Source organism: Salvelinus namaycush, chromosome 42 (genome assembly GCF_016432855.1).
Source record: "Salvelinus namaycush isolate Seneca chromosome 42, SaNama_1.0, whole genome shotgun sequence".
Lineage (NCBI taxonomy): Eukaryota > Metazoa > Chordata > Actinopteri > Salmoniformes > Salmonidae > Salvelinus > Salvelinus namaycush.
The window spans coordinates 6,664,541-6,687,400 of record NC_052348.1 but is presented as its reverse complement, the minus strand read 5'-3'; the positions used below and the strand labels follow the sequence as shown (position 1 = coordinate 6,687,400).

General features: G+C 41.1%; 1 protein-coding gene across 1 annotated transcript; it reads right to left on the bottom strand.

The window, feature by feature from the left end:
* Positions 1 to 467: 467 nt before the first annotated feature.
* Positions 468 to 12,152, bottom strand: LOC120035151 (N-acylneuraminate cytidylyltransferase-like). Its single transcript, XM_038981959.1, has 8 exons — positions 11,932 to 12,152; positions 10,850 to 10,992; positions 9,729 to 9,884; positions 6,732 to 6,862; positions 6,283 to 6,377; positions 4,706 to 4,877; positions 1,853 to 2,015; positions 468 to 646 (listed from the first exon to the last, which is right to left on the bottom strand). Exons 1-8 carry the CDS (start codon positions 12,150 to 12,152, stop codon positions 468 to 470), a joined length of 1,260 nt encoding a protein of 419 aa, XP_038837887.1.
* Between the last annotated feature and the right edge of the window lie 10,708 nt (positions 12,153 to 22,860).

Here is a 22,860-nt window from a genome sequence, read left to right as displayed (position 1 = left end):
TAAGTGCCTGAAAGTGAGTAAATACTCCAGAGAAAGTATTGAGAATTGTCAATAAGCTTCAAGGTCATTTAGCCTAATCTTTAGCACAGGCATGAGTTTAGGTTTGTCTGATAGTCTAGAATAAAATAGCCTGAGTGCCAGTCTGTTTCTGCTCTCTAGTTAACTCTTTTTGGAATTGTAATGCCAAATATGTTTGGAGTGACAAGGAGCTGGCAAGTGAGCAAAAACAGACTGGCACTCAGGCTTCAAGAATGCAACTCTTTGTTTAGAACATATCTGAGCCAGATTAGAGTTAGAGCACATTCTAGAGTTTAGAATGCATGTCTGTGACTTTAGAACACATTCTAGAGTTTAGAATGTGTCTCTCTGACTTTAGAACACATTCTAGAGTTTAGAATGTGTCTCTCTGACTTCAGAACACATTCTAGAGTTTAGAATGCATGTCTGTGGATGCGGTCCTGTTCCATCTAAGACTTGGCCTTCTTCTTGAGCAGCAGGATGTGTTCAGAAAACTCCCTCACAGCCCCGAGGCCTGCAACATTGTGGCAGGAGTATTTAGCAGCATTGATTGCTACCACTGGGGCATCCCGGGGTACTGCACTCAGCCCAGCCAGGTTCAGACAGTCAACATCTGGTGCATCGTTACCTGTAGGAGGGATGGAATGAGTTGAGTTTGTTTATCTATTAAAGTGTCCATAAGGTGGTTCTGGAAGTATTCATAGGATGATTAGTATGTTGCAAAAACACATGAAAAAAATTTGCTAAAACACATGATTTAAGGAAATCATAGAAATATATTTTTTTTAATGAATAGTTTAGAATTTTGGGTTTATCTTAAAATCTTAAAAATGAATTACTGAAATCATACACTGAACAAAAAATAAACGCAACATGCAACAATTGAGGCTACAGTTCATATAAGGCAATCAGTCAATTGAAATAAAGACAGAGATTCGTCCGTGAAGGGCACGCTTCTCCAGCGTTCCAGTGGACATTGAAGGTGAGCATTTGCCCACTGAAGTCGGTTACGACGCCAAACCGCAGTCAGGTAAAGACCCTGGTGAGGACGACGAGCAAGCAGATAAGCTTCCATGAGACGGTTCCTGACAGTTTGTGCAAAAATTATTTGGTTGTGCAAACCCACAGTTTCATCAGCTGTCCGGGAGGCTGTTCTTAGATGATCCCGAAGGTGAAGAAGCTGGATGTGGAGGTCTTGGGCTGGCGTGGTTACACGTGGTCTGCGGTTGTGAGGGCGGTTGGATGTGCTAGATGAGGCGGCTTATGGTGGAGAAATAAACATTCAATAGAGTGGCCTTTTATTATCCCCAGGACAAGGTGCACCTGTGTAACGATCATGCTGTTTAAATCAGGTTCTTGATATGCCACACATGTCAGGTGGATGGACTATATTGGCAAAGGAGAAATGCTCACTAACAGGGATGTAAACAAAAAAAAAACATTTTAGAGAAATAAACATTTTGTACGTATGGAAAATATCTGGGATCTTTTATTTCAGCTCATGTTTCATGGGAACAACACTTTACATGTTGCGTTCATATTTCTGTTCAGTATAGAAATTGATTCATTTTAAATTGAATCTCAATTTCTCCAGGACTTGACAGCTGACATCACCCTTCTCACATTGCCCATAAATATTAATTGACTGACAGTGACATGAACTCAGAACAATACCAGTAGTTTTCTGCAGTGGTAGCCTAACTTACATGCAGAAGGCAAATAGAGAGCCACTTTACAAATGATCACTAAACAAGTAAATGTAGTAGTAATATTATTATTAGTAGTGAGTAGTAAGTAGTAGTAGTCAGTTAAGTGAAAAGAATAGTGAGTTTACCCATATAGGCGACTTCCTTCCAGTCCAGATCCCTGTCGTCCATCATGGCTTTGGCCTCACCCTGGATGTCCTTGCCCAGCTGTCTGACCTCGCAGCCCGTCCTCTGGGACAGCTTGTCAGCCAAGGCCTTGGTCAGGTCCTCACTGGACGAGATCAGGATCACCTGGAGGAGACAGCATAAAACACTTGATTTATTGTCTAAGTTCTCTATGCAAGCTCTGATTTGTGCTTTTTTTGGGGGGGGGGGGGGGGGGGGGGGGTCTCATTTGGGGTCTCAACTTCCTGTTGAGAGTTAGAATAATAGAATACACAAGGTACAATTTCAAAATTTGGTTGTGCCTCAGCAGCCACTCAATTAGCCCAAGTCAGTAACTAGAAAAAGATTGTTAAGTTAGTCTAGCAGCCAGCTTTCTAAACTTGTGGTAAGCATGGACAAACTACCGACCGAGGTGGGCCGATGGATCATCAGTTATCATTAAAAAACAGCAAACATTTACCTCCACCTTATTGCAAAATGTGTAGAATTGAAGGAAATTTGCTGTAAAACTGAAAAAATGTATTATTGACCTCTGCCTGACCCGTTTTGCCTGCCCCCTGTCGTTTTGCCTGCCCCCTGTTCTAGGAATAGACTTTTGTTACTTCGACACTATCTGCATCTGGGTCTTCTCCTGAAACTTGATACACATGACAGCTAGAGTAAATAGTGGCCTGTGAGTGTTTAATGGGTGGTGGTTTCAGTGATGAGCTGTGGCTTATCTAGATGTACCAGGGGCAGACAGTAACTTGGCTATTGTGCTGGACTCAGGTATCTAACAGAGGTTTATTTTTTTTATAGCATGGCTTTTAAATGAAATCAGATGTTTGTGACTTATATTTATCTAATATATACACAGTGCACAAAACGTTAAGAACAGACTTCCTAATATTGAGTTGCTAATATCAATTCATTGGGCATGGACTCTATAAGGTGTCGAATGTGTTCCACAGGGATGCTGGCCCATGTTGACTCCCACAGTTGTGTCAAGTTGGCTGGATGTCCTTTGGGTGGTGGACAATTCTTGATACACACAGGAAACTGTTGAGTGTGAAAAACCTAGCAGCGTTGCAGTTCTTGTCACAAACCGGTGCGCCTGGCACCTACTACCATACCCCGTTCAAAGGCACTTCAATCTTTTGTCTTGCCCATTCACCCACTGAATGGCACACACACACAATCCATGTCTCAATTGTCTCAAGGCTTAAAAATCCTTCTTTAACCTGTCTCCTCCCCTTCATCTACACTGAATGAAGTGCATTTAACAAGTGACATCAATAAGGGATCATATTTCACCCGGTGAGTTTGTCATGGAAAGAGCAGCTATTCTTAATGTTTTGTACACTAAGTGTATATATACCTTGTAAGAATTTGTATCTGTCGTGTGAATGTTGCCGTTTTTTTGTTTACTATATATCTTTATCTTATCTGACTTGCCACAACTAAAGTGTCTTCTGGAAAAATAAAGTAATTATATTCTAATACTATTTCAGAAGGTCCGGTCACACACATTTCCTAGATGGCAAAGGTTCGGATGGATATTGTCATTTATCAGCATATTAACAAACCTCTACCTCGCAACCCCAAACTGTTCGCACCCCTCTTGTTGGCAGAGAGAAATATGTGCAGTTTTGAAACTCTTTTCCCGCAATTCTACACATTTTCCATGTCTTATGTGTGTTCAGATCATACCATGAGTCAAATCCTAACAAAATGTCCCCCTCCCCCCAAATTGTATTTATATTCATATAATTATTATTTTAAAAACTCGGTCAGAACCCGCAGTCCGTACTGACCCCGTTCTGGGTCCAGATCACAGTCCGCCTATTTTTTTTAAATTAACTAGGCAAGTCAGTTAAGAACAAATTCTAATTTACAATGATGACCGGTGAACAGTGGGTTAACTGCCTTGTTCAGGGACAGATCACCACATTTTAACCTTGTCAGCTCGGGGATTCGATCCAGCAACCTTTCGGTTAACCACTAGGCTACCTGCCGCCCCTGTTGAGTATGGATGACCTGTAACTTCACTATCAAAACAATGAATTGCCTCCTCTTCTTCATATGTAATTGGGAAATTTAAGATGACTAAAGTTCATCTTTAGTTTAGAGTGATCAACACAATGTTTAGTATATTTTGAGTTCCTGTAATACACATGATTTCCAGTGTTTGTGATACTCAAGGTGCAGGTTGATGGTCACTAGACTTGATACTGAATGTTATGGATTATTCTCCTATCTGTTGATAGTAGTTGACGCCAGACTGGAAGTACAAGGACACACTGATTATTCACTGTTGCATTGTATTGATGACAACCTGTGAACACTGTGATTCTGTAGCAGCTGACAGTTGCTGCCTTTTTGTTTTGTCTTCCTACAAGCCTCTCGGCTGGTGTTTACAGAACATTTGGTGCTGTCTGATTAGGATAGAAAGGCCCCGTCTCCAAGAGGTCAGTTAGACGTGTTCTCTGCTTCTGGGCTGCATGGTGTCTCCCTTTTGCAACTTGTAATAAAACCGATATATTTTTGATTGACTTTACCAACGCTGTCCTTTTTGTTCACCTGGAAATTCCTATTACAACATAGACAACACATGTATTTGTGGAAGCAGTAATCACATGATTGGGATTCTCTTTCAACTGTAAAAAATAAAGTAAAGCCTGTCTGTCACTATTTGCTGTTACCATATGTGATCTTTTAAATTCCAATGAATCTACGTCAATCTTCAATCATCAGTATTCGTCGCATTATCTTTGTACTGTATCTCTTTTCCCTCTCTGGTGTATGTTCTATATGTTCTATATCTACAGTCTACGTACCTCCACCCCCTCTCTCTGCAGCATGCGGATACCCATGGTATCTCTGGTGTTGACAGAGATCATCTCCTCTCCAGAGACAGAGATGAGGACGCGGCCGTCAGTCAGACAGCCTGAGATGTTACACAGCAGCAGACACACCACCTCAGGTTTGTCCAGGCCAAAGTAACCAAACCTGGAGAGGAACAGATCAAATACAATTGTATCAAATCTTATTTGTCACATGCTTCGTAAAACAACTGGTGTAGACTAAAGGTGAAATGCTTACTTACGGGCCAATCCCAACAATGCAGAGAGAGAAAAAAAAGTACAAATTAACTCAAGTAATACATACACAATGAGTAATGATAACTTGGCTATATACACAGGGTACCAGTACCGAGTCATTGTGCAGGGATACGAGGTAGTTGAGGTAGATATGTACATATAGGTAGGGATAAAGTGACTAGGCAACGGGATAGATAAACTGTAACAGCAGCGTATGTGATGAGTTAAAAGACATTAGGGCAAAAACGGTCATTGCAGATATTCCAAGTAGCTATTGGTTTACTATTTAACTAACTATTTAGCAGTCTTATAGCTTGGGGGTCCTGTTGTTTCCAGACTTGGTGCATTGGTACCGCTTGCAGTGCGGTAGCAGAGAGAACAGTCTATGATTTAGGGCTGGAGTCTTTGACAATTTTTAGGGCCTTCTTCTGACCCCGACTGGTATAAAGTTCCTTAATGGCAGGGAGCTCGGACCTAGTGATGTACTGGGTCATATGCACTACCCTTCGTAGCGCCTTGCGGTCGAATGCCAAGCAGTTGTCATACCAGAACACACAGGGAAATACATTTGTATAACGACTCCTCTGTGTTACATAAATGTTTATTGTGTTGCCTCTTGAGGATCCGCCCTTTTTTTCAATTTTCGCCTAAAATGACATACCCAAATCTAACTGCCTGTAGCTCAGACCCTGAAGCAAGGATATGCATATTCTTGGTACCATTTTAAAGGAATGTAGGAGAATATAACACAATAGATGTGGTAAAAGATAATACAAAGAAAAAACAAACTGTTCTTTTGTATTTTTTTTGTACCATCATCTTTGAAATGCAAGAGAAAGGCCATAATGTATTATTCCAGCCCAGCTGCAATTTAGGTTTTGGCCACTAGATGGCAGCAGTGTATGTGCAAAGATTTAGACTGATCCAATGAACCATTGCATTTCTGTTCAAACTGTTGTATCATGACTGCCCAAATGTGCCTAATTTGTTTATTAATAACTTTTCATGTTCAAAATTGTGCACTCTCCTCAAACAATAACATGGTATTCTTTCACTGTAATAGCTACATTAAATTGGACAGTGCAGTTGGATTAAGAAGAATTTAAGCTTTCTGCCAATATCAGATATGTCTATGTCCTGGGAAATGTTCTTGTTACTTACAACCTTATGTTAATCGCATTAGACTACGTTAGCTCAACCGTCCCGTGGAAGGGACACCGATTAAGTTTGTTCAAGTAAACACAGAGAGTGAAAGAGAGAGAGAGAGAGAGAACGTGAGAACGTGAAGCTCTGAGTCAGTGACTTCAGACTACCTCAGTACTCTCTGTTCTGCCACGGGCCAATCGATATCCACATCAATATCCACACTGTACTCTGGCAGCATCTCATAGTAAGCCCACTTTCCCCCCTGAGAAAGACAATGCAAGAGAAAGGGGATTTCAATTATCATTTGAAACAACGGCAGTTGACAATAGAATATCTAGAATTATAGATCAGTAAGTCGATTTCTCAGTGTGTCTTTTGTGACTAAACATTATTGATCACCTGAGGAAAATAGGGTTCACCTCCAGCAGCAGACATACACATCAGGGCCAGTGTTCATAAAGCGTCTCAGGATAGGAGTGCTGATCTAGAATCAGGTCCTCCCTGCCCATACGATCTTATTAATAATGATAGAAAAGGAAAAACTGATCCTAGACCAACACTCCTATCCTGAAACACTTTGTGAGTATGGGCCCCGATGGGGTTTAGTGCCAGTTACCTGCAGGCCTTCCTCTATTGTCGCTCTGGTATGAATGTAGAAAGATCCGTTCTCACACAGCTCTCCATCCCAGTCCTGTCTCCGGGGCCTGTTAGACGGGTCAAGGTTCAGTGGCTTGGTGGCAACACTACCTGAAGAGGAGAGAGCAAAATAATCAATATTAGTTAATAGGTTCTAACTATGGTTAATACTATCATTAAGCTCGAGGCCCTAGGTCTGAATCTGGGTCCTGGACTTCCTGACTGGCCGTCCCCAGGTGGTGAAGGTAGGAAACAACACCTCCACTTTGCTGATCCTCAACACAGGGGCCCCACAGGGGTGCGTAATTAGCCCCCTCCTTTACTCCTGTTCACCCATTACTGCGTGGCCACACACGCCTCTAACTCAATCATCACATTTGCAGACGACACAACAGTAGTAGGCCTGATTACCAACAATGACGAGACAGCCTTCCGGGAGGAGGTGAGGACCCTGGCGGAGTGGTGCCAGGAAAATAACTTCTCCCTCAATGTCAACAAAACGAAGAAGCTGATCATGGACTTCAGGAGACAACAGAGAGAGCACACCCCTATTCACATCGACGGGACAGCAGTGGAGAAGGTGAAAAGCTTCAAGTTTCTCAGCGTACACATCACTGACAATCTGAAATGGTCCACCAACACAGACAGTGTGGTGAAGAAGGCGCAACAGCGCCTCTTCGACCTCAGGAGGCTGAAGAAATTCGGCTTGGCCCTCAAGACCCTCACAAACGTTTACAGATGTATAATTGAGAGCATCCTGTCAGGCTGTATCACAGCCTGGTATGGCAACTGCACCGCCCAGAACCGCAGGGCTCTCCAGAGGGTGGTGCAGTCTGCCCAATGCATCACCGGGGCACACTGCCTGCCCTCCAGGACACCTACAGCACCCGATGTCACAGGAAGGCAAAAAAGATAATCAAGAACAACAACCACCCGAGCCACTGCCTGTTCACCCCACTACCATCCAAGAAGGCGATGTCAGTACAGGTGCATCAAAGTTGAGACTGAAAAACAGCTTCTAACTCAAGGCCATCAGACTGTTAAATAGCCATCACTAGCCGGCTACTACCTAGTTACTCAACCCTGTACCTTAGAGGCTGCTGCCCTATGTACATAGACATGGAATCACTGGTCACTTTAAATGGAACACTAGTTACTTTAATAATGTTTACATACTGTTTTACTCATTTCATATGTTTATACTGTACTCTACTGTATTTTAGTGAATGCCACTCAGCCATTGCTTGCCCTAATATTTATATATTTCTGAATTCCATTCTTTTACTTTTAGATTTGTGTGTATTGTTGTGAATTGTTAGATACTACTTCACTTTTGGAGTTTGGAACACATGCATTTTGCTACATCTGCATTTTGGGGCTAGGCCCCTTTTTTCTAAATTTCCGCCTGAATGACGTGCCCAAAGTAAACTGCCTGTTGCTCAGGCCCTGAAGCCAGGATATGCATACAACTGGTACCATTGTAAAGAAAACACTTTGAAGTTTGTCGAAATGTTAAAATAATGTAGGAGAATATAACACAATAGATATGGTAGGAGAAAATCCAAAGAAAAACCAACCTGAATTTTTTTGAGAGAGAGAGCATCCTCTTAGAATGGCAAGTATAAGGTCATACTGAAAATTAGCTCCCTGCTATTCCTATGGCTTCCACAGGGTGTCAGCAGTCTATTTTCAAGGTTTCAGGCTTGTAACTTCAAAAATGGCGCCAACTAAACTGACTTTTTGGGATATAAAGAAGGATTTTATCTAACAAAACGACACTACATGTTATAGCTGGGACCCTTTGAATGACAAATCAAAGGAAGATTTTCAATATTTCATCGCTATTTGTGAATTTATGAAACCTGTGCTGGTGGAAAAATATTTTGATGTGGGGAGCCGTCCTCAAACAATCGCATGGAATGTTTTCGCTGTAATAGCTACTGTAAATCAGACAGTGCAGTTAGATTAACAGGAATTTAAGCTTGCAACCGATATAAGACATTTATATGTACCTAAATGTTTAATATCCATAATTGTTAAGATTATTTATTTGAATTGCGCACCCTCCAGGTTCACCGGAAGTTGTCCTGCTAGCGGGACTCCTAGCCCTTAAAGGTTACGTCTACTAAATATGTGTGTGACCAATAACATTTGATTTGATTAGATTTTCCTGGTCCAGAGGAGAAAAAAACGTACTTGTCTAATCACCCCTCATCTCTCTATTGTGATACACAGTGATTGGTGGTGGATGGGATGACTTCCATGTATTGTGCTTGTGAAAGGCACTATATAAACAATTCATTATCATTGAGAATTAGCATTTTACAACAAGCTATATTGGGTAGGTATTTTCAAATACAACATATCTAGGTCACTCAAGTTTTTCCTTGTCACGCCCTGACCTTAGAGATCCTTATTTATTCTCTATGTTTGGTTGGGTCAGGGTGTGACTCGGATGGGAAAATCTACGCTTTCTATTTCTTTGTTGTTTTGCCGAGTGTGGTTCCCAATCAGAGGCAGCTGTCTATCGTTGTCTCTGATTGGGGATCATATATAAGTTGTGATTTTCCGTTCGAGTTTTGTGGGGTGTTATTTTCTGTTTAGTGTCTGTGCCTGACGGAACTGTTCGCTTTCGTTTTTGGATTTGTTATTTTGGTTTGAGTGTTTCTTGTAAATAAATATCATGAACACTTTCCACGCTGCGCTTTGGTCCACTCTTCCTTCCACCAACGACGAGCGTTACATTCCTGGCTATGTTGATGTGGCCAGGGCAAACTCCTGGGACAGCTTTTCCTCAGGCACAGATTAAGCCTAATCCTAGACTACAAAGAATTTAATGGAGATTCTCCATTTACCTTTTTTAAATCCAGGAATAGGGTTAATCTTTTTCCGGGAAAACAAACCTACGTGTAAGGCCCTAAACATAACACAAGGCTATCCTGGAAGTCCCTAAACATAACACATGGCTATCCCATACCTCCTTTCTTGACCTCCTGCCAGCGGAACTGGTGTTGTCGGGCCACGGCGAAGACAGACGTGAAGCCCTGATTGGTGATCAACTCCAGGGCCTCCTTCAGGTGGAAGGGGTGCAAGCAGGGAGACGTAGCCTGGATGTGACAGATCACATTCACCTCTGGAGGAAGTCAACACAACACAGCAGATATTGGATTTATCCATTATTTAATCAGATGGTCATATCATATGAGATATGGATAAACCTATATGGTCACTGTTGACATTTGTAGCTACGGAGTGAGTCCCACATTATTTGGATAATCTCCTATTCATGGGTTGTCTATAGTCACTCTCACACTATCAATAAACTATCAACTGAAACTCTGTTTATACTTGATATGCAACAATTTACTCGGATTGGGATTATGTTTAGATTAGAAATTGAACTAAAAGACAACACATTTTCATTGATGACAGTCGTGCTGGTTTTGTTTCTACCTAGCTAGACAAGAACGGTCACTGATTGGCTGGAGAGTGGTGAGTCAGACAGTACATCTGGTTTCCCAGCAAGTGGTTCTCAGGCTCTGATTAAAAGGCAGGAATGAAAACCTGCAGCAGGCACTATGGCCCTGGAGGTCGTATGTATCAAGTGTCTCAGAGGAGGACTACAGATTTACAATCAGTTTTGCCTCAAAGAACACAATGAATAAGACTACATGGGCAGGGCGGGACTGATCCTAGATCAGTATTCTTGCTCTGAGATGCTTGATATATATCGCCCCAGAGCCGTAGTCTAGCTAATATGTTCTTCTGCATATTTTCCATTAATGGCTGGCATCTATAACAAAGCGCTGCCTACGAGTCCTAACAAAGACAGTGAAGCATCAAGGAGGGTGTGGTTTTGTCACAATAAATTATAACAAACGTTGATACTTCCCTGTTGCTATGCCATTGAGTAAATCACAATTCTATTGTCTTGATTCCTCACACTTCCCTCCTTGTCTCCTTCTCCCAGCACATTGGAGCAGAAGATTTGCAGTTCTTCCACTCAGATCTCCTCCTCTAATGCATTTCGAGCGAGAAGGAGGCAAGGAGTGAGGACATGAGGAATCAAGGAAATTACAATTGAGATTCACCCCTTACCTGGGTTTAATCGGGCAAATTCCTGGATAGTGTCGAGAGAGCTGGAAGAGTCTTTGGACACCTCTGGGCTCCTGCGGTGAACCTGAGCTCCCCATGCCTTGGCCACCTTCTCAATGTCATCATGATCAGTTGATACCCACACACTGGTGGGAGAAAGAACTGAAGAAGTTGATTCCTCAGGCTTTGTAACAAGTAGGAAGAGGTGGAAAAGTACCCAAATTGTCATCCTTGAGTAAAAGTAAAGATGCCTTTATAGAAAATGACTCAAGTAAAAGTGACCAAATAAAATACCACTTGAGTAAAAGACTAAAAAGTTTTTGGTTTTAAATATACTTATGTATCAAAAGTATAAATAATTTCAAATTCCTTGTATTAAGCAAACCAGATGGCATGATTTAAAACATTTTTTAAAAATTTTATGGATAGGCAGGGGCACACTCCAACACTCAGACATGACTTAGAAATTAAGCATTTGTGTTTAGTGAGTCTGCCAGATCAGAGGCAGTTGGGATGACCAAGGATGTTCTCTTTATAAGTGTGTGAATTGGACCATTTTCATGTCCTGGTAAGCATTCAACGAGTACTTTTGGGTGTCAGGGAAAATTGATGGAGTAAAAAGTAAATTATTTTCCTTTGGAATGTAGTGGAGTAAAAGTACTCAAACATATAAATAGTCAAGTAAAAGTACAGATACCACAAAAAACGACGTAAGTAGTACTGCAAACTATTTTTACTTAAGTACACCACTGCAAGTAGTCTACATCAATGCAATCCGGTCTTGCGTAGCCAAGACAAAGTCAGAGACAGCAAATGTTCAAACATCCTCTTGACAAACTATTTCAATACGAATTTGACATGGGTTTATATTCACACACAAACAATTAATAATGTACCGATATGACTAGACGCATCAATCATCATAGACAACATAGACTTTATCACTAGGATGAACAGTATTATCCGTGCACGCAAAACAAGAATGTCACATGCATTTGGTGCAGCTAATTATTATTAACAGCCTCAGAGCAAATCCATATACTGTAGCTACATTGGAAAGTCATTTGTAGATTGAACTGAATCACCTGTCAAACTGTTTGGAATCCACGGCAGCTCTCAGAACCCATCCGATGAGCGGGACACCGGCCAGAACTTTTATATTCTTCAGGGGGATCCCCTTACTGCCTCCCCTAGCTAGGATCAGAGCTGCAATGTGTATCTTCTCGCCGCTGTCTTTGAAAATCTTTGTTTTCCCGTCTATCACATCTTCAAATCCAGATTGCGTACGTTTTCTTGCAGCAGCCATTTGCCTGTGCTGATGAAGTCTATATTGGTCTGCTAATACAGGACTAGTAAAAGACTAGCGCACTACTTTTGTGAAACAATTTAAACTAAATGTATTGGATTGTTAACCAGCATTTGTAACGTGAGTCTGATCATTATCTGTACAGAACTGTTCATTTGATAATACTCTGTGGAATATAAAAATACTTGCTTGATATACAGTACCAGTCAAAAGTTTGGACACGCCTACTCATTCAAGGGTTTTTCTTTATTTTACTATTTTACAGGGTTGGAGAGTAACGGATTACATGTAAGGGATTACCAAAAACGGGAACTGTAATCCGTTACATTACCAGCAAAACTATTGCAATCAGATTACCGATACTTTTGAAAAACTAGATGATTTACTTCGAGGATTAGTTTTAAATTCAGAAAGGTTGTTTGCGGAAAACAATATTTGACACTTCTCTGTTTACTCAATGACTTTCAAATCAGCATTGAAAAAAGGCGCACATTTAAATTTGTTCCACCTGAGCGAGTCTGACCAAAAGTCAGAGACCACTATGATGACAGACCAAATGTGATGGATCGCGGGAAAAGAGCAGGAATAGGCTTTTGTAGGCTACAGTCCAAGCTATGTCTTCCAATGGTGCGACTGCTGTCGGCATCCGAAGATGATCCAATTTGAATAAACACTTGGAGGTAAAGATGACAGTAGTGGTGTAGTCTACGGCGATACGGATATCACTTATTATTGATATCTACATAGCGCATTGATGTGAATCACACTACTACTCTCTCATTAAGTTATTTGCGTTTACGGATTGTGGTTGTTGTGGATGGCTGTTCACAAATCTAAATGTGTATTTGAACCCAATAATGGTTGAATTCTAGAAGTTTAAGCTGCCTACCAATCCTTGTTTTTGAAACCAGTGGACAGCCAGAGAAAAATGCACTCTTGTAAAAGCTGTTTAGTGCGGATCCCAGACTATGGAATAAAAGTGGAGCTTTTATTCTTCAATCTAATTCATGCTGACAAAAAAAATCCATAGGCCTAATGGACACATGCTCAAACTTGTACACTTTTGATAGACTTAAAGCGGAAATCTGTAGTTGCTACATCTATTTTTGGATTTATAAATTATATATACATTACCAGTCAAAAGTTTGCACACGCAAGTCAGTTAAGAACAAGTTATTATTTACAACGACGGCCTACCCCGGCCAAGCCCAAACGAGGCTGGGCCAATTGTGCACCGCCGTATGGGACTCCCAATCACGGCCTTGTGATACAGTCTCGAATCGAACCAGGGTCTGTAGTGACGCCTCTAGCACTGAGATGCAGAGTCTTACAGGAGCCCTCAAAACTATGAAATAACACATAAGAAATCATATAGTAACCAAAAAAGTGTTAAACAAATAAAAATATATTTTAAATTTTAGATTCTTCAAAGTAGCCACCCTTTGCCTTGATGACAGTTTGCACACTCTTGGCAAAGCATGCCATTCCATGAGCGTATAATTTATTTTTCAACTCAAATCAATGAACCCAATCATTCCTCCATGACAACAAAATCAAACAACAGAGTAGGCCTGGCTAATAAGTCCTTAGTTTTGGGGCCATGCTCAGGAAAAACAAATGAGCTAATCTATACTTCCATATTTCCAAGGGCTATAACATTTGTTGGAATGACTGGAATTCTGATAGACTTCGGTTTTTAATGTAAAGACATAATTTACTCGTATTTTTATATGTAGTAGAAAGCCATGGGTTAGAAGAAGCTTACATAACCAACCCATAAAGTAAAATGTAACATCCATATATGGCCAGCTATGTAAACTTTAACAATGACTTATCCTGCAATAGATGTCGTTCAATTGGTAACATACATGTTTGTCTTCTTCTAATGCCTCTTAAAACCTTTCTGGACTACCCATCCCGGATCCGGGATCATTCTCATCAGAAACGCTGACTAGCATAGCCTAGCCTAGCGCCACAGGGAATATAATATAATATAATTTCATGAAATCACAAGTCCAATACAGCAAATGAAAGATAAACATCTTGTGAATCCAGCCAACATGTCCGATTTTTAAAATGTTTTACAGCGAAAACACAACATATATTTATGTTAGCTCACCACAATAGCCCAACACACAACGCCATTTTTTCACCGCAAATATAGCTTTCACAAAACCCACAAATAGAGATAAAATTAATCACTAACCTTTGAACAACTTCATCAGATGACAGTCTTATGACATCATGTTATACAATACATTTATGTTTTGTTCGAAAATGTGCATATTTATAGCTACAAATCGTGGTTTTACATTGGCGACATGGTCAGAAATGGCTCCAAAACAGCCAGAATAATTACAGAGAGCAACGTGAAATACAGAAATACTCATCATAAACTTTGCTGAAAAATACATGTTGTACATATAATTAAAGATACACTGGTTCTTAATGCAACCGCTGTGTTAGATTTAAAAAAAATAACTTTAGTAAAAAGCACAGCATGCAATAATCTGAGACAGCGCTCAGCCATTCTCCGCCATGTTGGAGTCAACAGAGTCAACAAAAATACGAAATAACATCATAAATATTCCCTTACCTTTGATGAACTTTCATCAGAATGCAGTGCCAGGAATCCTAGTTCCACAATAAATCGTTGTTTTGTTTTAGAATGTCCATTTCTTCTGTCGAATTAGCAACTTTGGCTAGCATGTGTAGCTCACGTGTCCATGAAGATTTGACGCATTAACGAAAAATTCAAAAAGTGATAATAAAAGTCGAATAAACTGGTCAAACTCAGTTGAGAATCCATCTTTAGGATGTTTTTCTCATATATATCCAATAACGTCCCAGACGGAGCATTTCTTCGTGTCTACCTAACGCATTGCAGACAAAGATATGACATGCCCAAGTGCGTAGCCAAATACTGCCAATATGACTGACCTCTCACTCCAAAGACTCTCATCCGGTCCCAAATAAGGCTAGACACTTCATTCCACGTTCTACTGCCTGTTGACATCTAGTGGAAGGCGTATGAAGTGCATACAGATCCATAAATACAAGGCAATTGAATAGGCGATGCCTTTCACAGAGACCCATTTCAGAATTTTCACTTCCTGTTTGGAAGTTTGCCTGCCAAATGAGTTCTGTTTTACTCACAGATATAATTCAAACAGTTTTAGAAACTTCAGAGTGTTTTCTATCCAATAGTAATAATAATATGCATATCATATGATCTAGGACAGAGTACGAGGCCGTTTAAATTGGGCACAATTTTATCCAAAAGTGAAAAGGGCGCCCCCTATTTCCAAGAGGGGAAAGTCTTCTAAAAGTAACGGAATGTAATCAGTAAACCAAAAGTTACGTTACTGATTACAATTTTGGACAGGTAACTTGTAACTGTAACGGATTAAAATGAGAAAGTAACCTACCCGCCACTGCTATTTTCTACATTGTATAATAATAGTGAAGACATCAAAACTATGAAATAACACATATGGAATCATGTAGTAACCAAAAAAGTGTTAAACAAATCTAAATAGATTTTAGATTTTAGATTCTTTAAAGTAACCACCCTTTGCCTTGATGACAGCTTTGCACACTCTTGCCAGTCTCTCAACCAGCTTCACCTAGAATGCTTTTCCAACAGCCTTGAAGGAGTTCCCACATATGCTGAGCACTTGCTGGCTGATTTTCCTTTACTCTGCGGTCCAACTCATCCCAAACCATCTCAATTGGGTTGAGGTCGGGTGATTGTGTAGGCCAGGTCATCTGATGCAGCACTCCATCACTCTCCTCCTTGTTCAAATAGCCCTTACACATCCTTGAGGTGTGTTGGGTCATTGTTCTGTTGAAAAACAAATGATAGCTCAAACCAGATGGGATGGCGTATCGCTGCAGAATGCTGTGGGTAGCCATGCTGGTTAAGTCTGTTTTGAATTCTAAATAAATCACAGACAGGGTCACCAGCAAAGCACCCCCACACCTCCTCCCCCATGCTTCATGATGGGAACCACACATGCAGAGATCATCCGCGTCTCACAAAGACACGGCTGTTGGAACCAAAAATCTCAAATTTGAGCTCATTAGAACGAAGGACAGATTTCCACCGGTCTAATGTCCATTGCTCATGTTTCTTGGCCCAAGCAAGTCTCTTTTTATTGTATCCTTTAGTATTGGTTTCTTTGCAGCAATTTGACCATGAAGGCCTGATTCACGCAGTCTCCTCTGAACAGTTGATGTTGAGATGTGTCTGTTACTTGAATTCTGTGAAGTATTTATTTGGGCTGCAATTTCTGAGGCTGGTAACTAATGAACTTATCCTCTGTAGCAGAGGTAACTCTGAGTCTTCCTTTCCTGTGGCGGTCCTCATGAGAGCCAGTTTCATCACAGCGCTTGATGGTTTTTGCGACTGCAATTGAAGAAACTTTCAAAGTTCTTGAAATGTTCCTATTTGACTGACCTTCATGTCTTAAAGTAATGATGGACTGTCATTTATTTTTGCTTATTTGAGCTGTTCTTGCCATAATATGGACTTGGTCTTTTACCAAATAGGGCTATCTTCTGTATACCCCCCCTGCATTGTCACAACACAAGTGATTGGTTAAAGCGCATTAAGAAGGAAAGAAATTCCACAAATGAACTTTTAACAAGGCACACATATTAATTGAAATGCATTCCAGGTGACTACCTCATGAATCTGGTTGAGAGAATGCCAAGAGTGTGCAAAGCTGTCATCAAGGCGCAAAGGGTGGGTACTTTGAAAAATCTCAAATATATTTAGATTTGTTAAAAAAAAAATGGTTACTACATGATTCCATATGTGTTATTTCATAGTTTTGATGTCTTCACTATTATTCTACAATGTAGAAAAAATAAAAAAATAAAGAAAAACCCTTGAATGAGTAGGTGTGTCCAAACTTTTGCAAATGCAACTTACACTATATCTAAAAGTATGTGGACACCCTTTCAAATTAGTGTATTCAGTTATTTCAGCCACACCCGTTGCTGACAGGTGTATAAAATCGAGCACACAGCCATGCAATCTCCATAGACAAACATTGTCAGTAGAATGGCTTTACTGGAGAGCTCAGTGACTTTCAATGTGGCACAGTCGGATGATGCTGCCTTTCCAACTAGTCAGTTTGTCAAATTTCTGCCCTGCTAGAGCTGCCCCTGTAAGTGCTGTTATTGTGAAGTGGAAACATCTAGGAGCAACAACAGCTCAGCCGCTAAATGATAGGCCACACAAGCTCACAGAATGGGAGCGCCGAGTGCTGAAGCTCGTAGCGCGTAAAAATCGTCTGTCCTCGGTTGCAACACTCACTACCGACTTCCAAACTACCTCTGGAATCAACTTCAGCACAATAACTGTTTGTCAGGAGCTTCATGAAATGGGTTTCCATTGCCGAGCAGCCACAAACAAGCCTAAGATCACAATGCGTAATGCCAAGCGTCGGCTAGAGTGGCGTAAAGCTCGCTGCCGTTAGACTATGGAGTAGTGGAAACGCATTCTCTGTAGTGATGAATCACACTTCACCATCTGGCAGTCCTGATGGACAAATTTGGGTTTGGGGTATGCCAGGAGAATGCTACCTTCCCCAATGCATAGTGCCAACTGTAAAGTTTGGTGGTGGTGGAATAATGGTCTGGGGCTATTTTTCATAGTTCGGGCTAGGCCCTTTAGTTCCATTGAAGGGAAATCTTAACACTACAGCATTCAATTGCATTCTAGACTGTGGTTCCAACTTTGTGGCAACAGTTTGGGGAAGGCCCTTTCCGGTTTCAGCATGACAATGCTCCCGTGCACAAAGCGAGGCCCTTACAGGTATGGTTTGTTGAGATCGGTGTGGAAGAACTTGATTGGCCTGCACAGAGCCCTGACCTCAACACCACTGAACACCTTTGGGATGAATTGGAACGCTGACTGCGAGCCAGGCCTAATCGGCCAACCTCACTAATGCTCTTGTGGCTGAATGGAAGCAAGTCCCCGCATCGATGTTCCAACATCTAGTGGAAAGCCTTCCCAGAAGAGTGGAGGCTGTTATATCAGAAAAGGGGGGACCAACTGCATAATGCCCATGATTTTGGAATGAGATGTTCGACAAGCAGGTGTCCACATACTTTTGGTCATGTAGTGTATTTCTGTGACAACTGAAATGATCTATTCCTTCCTTCTCAGTAGACGCTCTTATAACTTACAGTAGTGAGTGCATACATTTTTATACTGGTCCAACGTGGGAATCAAACCCACAACCCTATTATTGCAAGTGCCATGCTCTACCAACCCGAGCCACATCATATCATCACAAACCACTTGATGTCTCAATATACTCAATTACTGTATTGTGCATTGTTTTTCTTCATGGTGATGGAAAGTGTACAGGTACAAGCTCCCCTGAATGAGATGTAAATAATGCTAATTTAACCCTTCTTGTATTTCTTTAAAATGCAGTGGTAAATATGTTTTACAGTAGTAAATATGAAGATCTTCCAATGAAACGAAGACCCCCACCTCTCTCTCATGGTCTAACCATTCATTTCTGTGGTGTGACTGTCCATCCATTAGTGCTGAATTTCGGCCTCAACTGAGCTCCTTTATGCATAGACTTTCCTTTGTAGGTCTACTTCCTCATTTTCACAATTTCTATGCCATGCGTCCTTGATCAAATTAGCCTTGATTCCAATGCATTAGATTTATCCGATTATTTATCATTGTTTGCTTTTGTCAGTCAGCTGTTTAGAGCACTCGTTACTTTCAGGTGTGCCGGGTGCTGGTGTTCTCCGTGCCAGTGGCGATTTTAGCATTTACATCCTGGTGGGGCAGATTCCCCCAAAATGTTTGGGGTGCATGCCCAGCAAAGTCACTACACAACACAACACTAAACAATACATTAATTACACTATAATGGTGACAAACAGTGCCCACAAACTGTTAGGACCTACATAAAGCTGTCCTAACAGCAGAGTCCCAACAGCAGTCCCAACACGTTACCACTGCTACACCTGGCTATCAGGGGAGCCTTGTATGGCAGCGAAACAGTCAATTCAGCCTCATTTATTGCCTTTTAAAAAAACATAGCTGATATGGCTGACTTGCTTCAGCAAATGTGGTTTCTAATGACAATTGAGATGTACAAACTATGGCATAAGGGGACGATTAATGGATAAGAGGCAATCCGTAATTTCGATTAAGACATTAATGAGCGAGCTAGGACGGACGTAGTCAATATAACTATTCAAATCAAATCAAATTTTATTTGTCACACATACACATGGTTAGCAGATGTTAATGCGAGTGTAGCGAAATGCTTATTTGTTCAGCACTTTTGAAATTTAGAGCGACATAATTCAGACCATGGGCCGTTCTTACAGTATTCTCCCTGTACACCAAGTCAGAACCGTAGGATAAATAAAGGGGGCATATAAGCAGATAATGAAAGCTCTTACAATATTTGATGATGACATTTCTCTAAAACAGGCTACAGGCTACATGTGCACCACCAAGTCAGAACAGTAGGCAAAATTATGAGGGGAAAAGGGACCAAATTATTAGGGTAAGGCACATGGGCTACTAAAAGCTTACTACACAACATGTACTTAGTATTACTTTCTTAGCTACTGTACAGTATACATATCTCCCTGGCATATTACATCATTTATGCAGCAGCATACAAGACATTTTTGGACACCTTGTTGTGCTGTGCTCACTTGAACAGGAAGGTGGCGTAGAAGGTGCTTTCAAGACAACTGGGAACTCGAAAAAAACAAGGTTGAATCATGATGACGTCAGTGATCTTCAGGTCGGAGCTCTAGAAAGAGACGCGAGTTCCCTACTTGCAATTCCGTGTTGAACGACCATTCAAAACGTATTTTCCCAGTCGGAGCAAATTTTTTCTGAGTTCCCAGTTGTCTTGAACTCACTGAAGTCATATTTCCCAGTTCTGAGTTTCCAATTGTTTTGAGCGCAGCAGAAGTCCTGCTGGATTGACAGCATGGCCAATGTTGAATGTTTATCATTTTAATCTTGGAAAAGAGACCCTTAAACCCAGACTTGGACCACACACCCACTCCGCTAAATATCAGGCTAGTGATTGCTTTGCAATGCTTGCAGTTAGCCACTGATTCCTTCCAAACCACTCATTGTTGAATTTGCGATTTCCAACTTGTTGTGTAATGTTTATGTCCAATGGTTGATGAGCACAGATATGTTTAATCTATCATTTCTCTTAATTATTTATCTTCATATGACAAGGATTAAAAAGCATTTGCCAGTAGACTGTCAACTTGATTCATGATGATGACTGCTAGCTTGCTAGCTAAGGTTTTGAAAGTATGACGTTGACACGATCAAAGCTACCATGATTTGACGTCATTTTATCGTGTATAACAGCACCCAAGGGGCTTGAATTTTTTAGCTCTACCCTTAGATTTAGCGGTGACATAGTTTCCCAATGAGTGACAGAACACTGAGCCAATCATGGCGCAACTAGAGCACATTACCAACCCCTACGCTCCGTATTTTCCACTGGCTGCCACACCACCACAGAAGCACTGAGGTAGGCTGAAACACCTGCATTTTGGAGATGCCTTACTCAAGAAAGCAAAAAAGAAACCAAGTTGGTATGCAGCTTTATTAACACAACATTAATTTTTTATTTGTTTTACATTGTTTGCAAATTGAAATGTGACACCTATTAATGTCAAAATAACATGCAAAATAAGCAACCCCCCCAAAAAATGACGGGTCACCACTGCTGGGTTTAAACATCTTTTCAGAAAGTGAAAGCTCAGTTAATAGGGATAGCAAAGTACATTTTTTGACTGACCCAATATTGAAGGCTCATCTACAGAATGTCATAGTGAGGAATCAATATATATATTTAACTAGGCAAGTCAGTTAAGAACAAATTCTTATTTACATGACAGCCTACTGGGGAAAAGTGGGTTAACTGCCTTGTTCAGGGGCAGAATGACAGATTTTTACCTTGTCAGCTCTGGGATTCGGTCCAGCAACCTTTCGGTTACTGGCCCAACGTCGCGTCTTTTGTGGGTATTTTAAAGCTTGTTTTTCTAGCACATGGCATCTTCATTGTTACAGAACGCTTTATATTATCTGCATATTTCATTTTTATTTATTTAAAAATATAAACCTAACAATAGGTAGCCTATCCTTTTAGCCATTTTCTTTAACAAAGGGTATGGCATACCTCCTACAATTTGAGCCCTGGTTTTAACCAAACACACCAAGCACTTCCCAGACACGGAGCTATTTAAGGAGTGCATGGTGACAGCATTGGAGGATTGGGCTATACCGACAAATCTATGTATAGCATAATTGCATCTGTCAAACACGTCACTCTACCTCTTATTACAGGGGCACAACTTTCACTGGGGACAGGGGGACATGCCTAACCCTAACCCTAACCCCCCACATTCTTAAATTGCATTTTTGCACCCCCAAGTTTTATCATTGGAATGTGATACAAAAAGAGGCAATGGTGTGCTTTAGGACCATGCCTCCGAGCGGTCGGGTAGGCTGTTTGGAGTGTTTATCCGACTGGATAAAAAAAGAAATAAAAGAAGAAGAATATTACGACCCCTTCACCCCTAAAACCAAAGTTGCGCCCCTGAGGGTCGAGATATATATTTTTGCATGACCTGCGTCTCAATCCACAGCATCCGCCGATATCGCCCTTCCGCATCTGCGGTGAAAGGTGGCAGAGTTTGTCAGACCATGAGACATCCCGAAAATCGGTCTTCTCATTAAAACTTCTGTAGCGTCCGAAGGGAAAGCTGAAAAAGTTGGAAAGCTGAGACTCACGAACACACTAGCGTTCTTCAGTTTGCTCTAGGGTGCCCACAAGACTCACAAGACTTGTTTTAAGGTCCCCAGTTCCAGTTTAAAAAATGAATGGAAGTATATACAGTACTCAGACCCCTTCCCTTTTCCCACATTTTGTTACAATACAGCCTTATTCTGAAATGGATTATATTAAAAAAAGGAATCATCAATCGAAACACAATACCCCATAACGACAAATCGAAAACAGGTTTATAGATTTTTTTGCTAATTTATTAAAAAAACAAACAGAAATACCTTATTTACATAAGTATTCAGACCCTTTGCTATGAGACTCGAAATTGAGCTCAGGGGCACGCTGTTTCCATTGATCATCCTTGAGATGTTCTACAACTTGAGTCCCCCTGTGGTATATTCAATTGACTAGACCTGATTTGGAAAGACACACAACTGTCTATATAAGGTCCCACAGTTGACAGTGCATGTCAGAGTAAAAACCAAGCCATGAGGTCGAAGGAATTGTCCGTAGTGCTCTGAGACAGGATTGTGTCGATGCACAGATCTAGGGAAGGGTACCAAAAGAAATGATGCAGCATTGAAGGTCCCCAAGAACACTGTGGCCTCCATCATTCTTAAATGGAAGAGGTTTGGAACCACCAAGACTCTTCCTAGAGCTGGCCACTGGCCAAACTGAGCAATTGGGGGAGAAGGGCCTTGGTCAGGGAGGTGACCAAGAACCCGATGGTGGCCAGACGGAAGCCACTCCTCAGCAAAAGGCACATGACAGCCCGCTTGGAGTTTGCCAAAAGGTACCTAAAGGATTCCCAGACCATGAGAAACAATATTCTCTGGTCTGATGAAACCAAGATTGAACTATTTGGCTTGAATGCCAAGCGTCATGTCTGGAAG

Excerpts from the sequence above, each read along its gene's own strand:
- LOC120035151 (XM_038981959.1), bottom strand. The coding sequence starts at position 12,152 with ATGGCTGCTGCAAGAAAACGTACGCAATCTGGATTTGAAGATGTGATA. Across the intron at positions 6,378-6,731 it reads CAATAGAGGAAGGCCTGCAG|GGGGGAAAGTGGGCTTACTA; the intron begins GTAACTGGCACT and ends TGTCTTTCTCAG. Across the intron at positions 647-1,852 it reads GAAGGAAGTCGCCTATATGG|GTAACGATGCACCAGATGTT; the intron begins GTAAACTCACTA and ends TCCCTCCTACAG.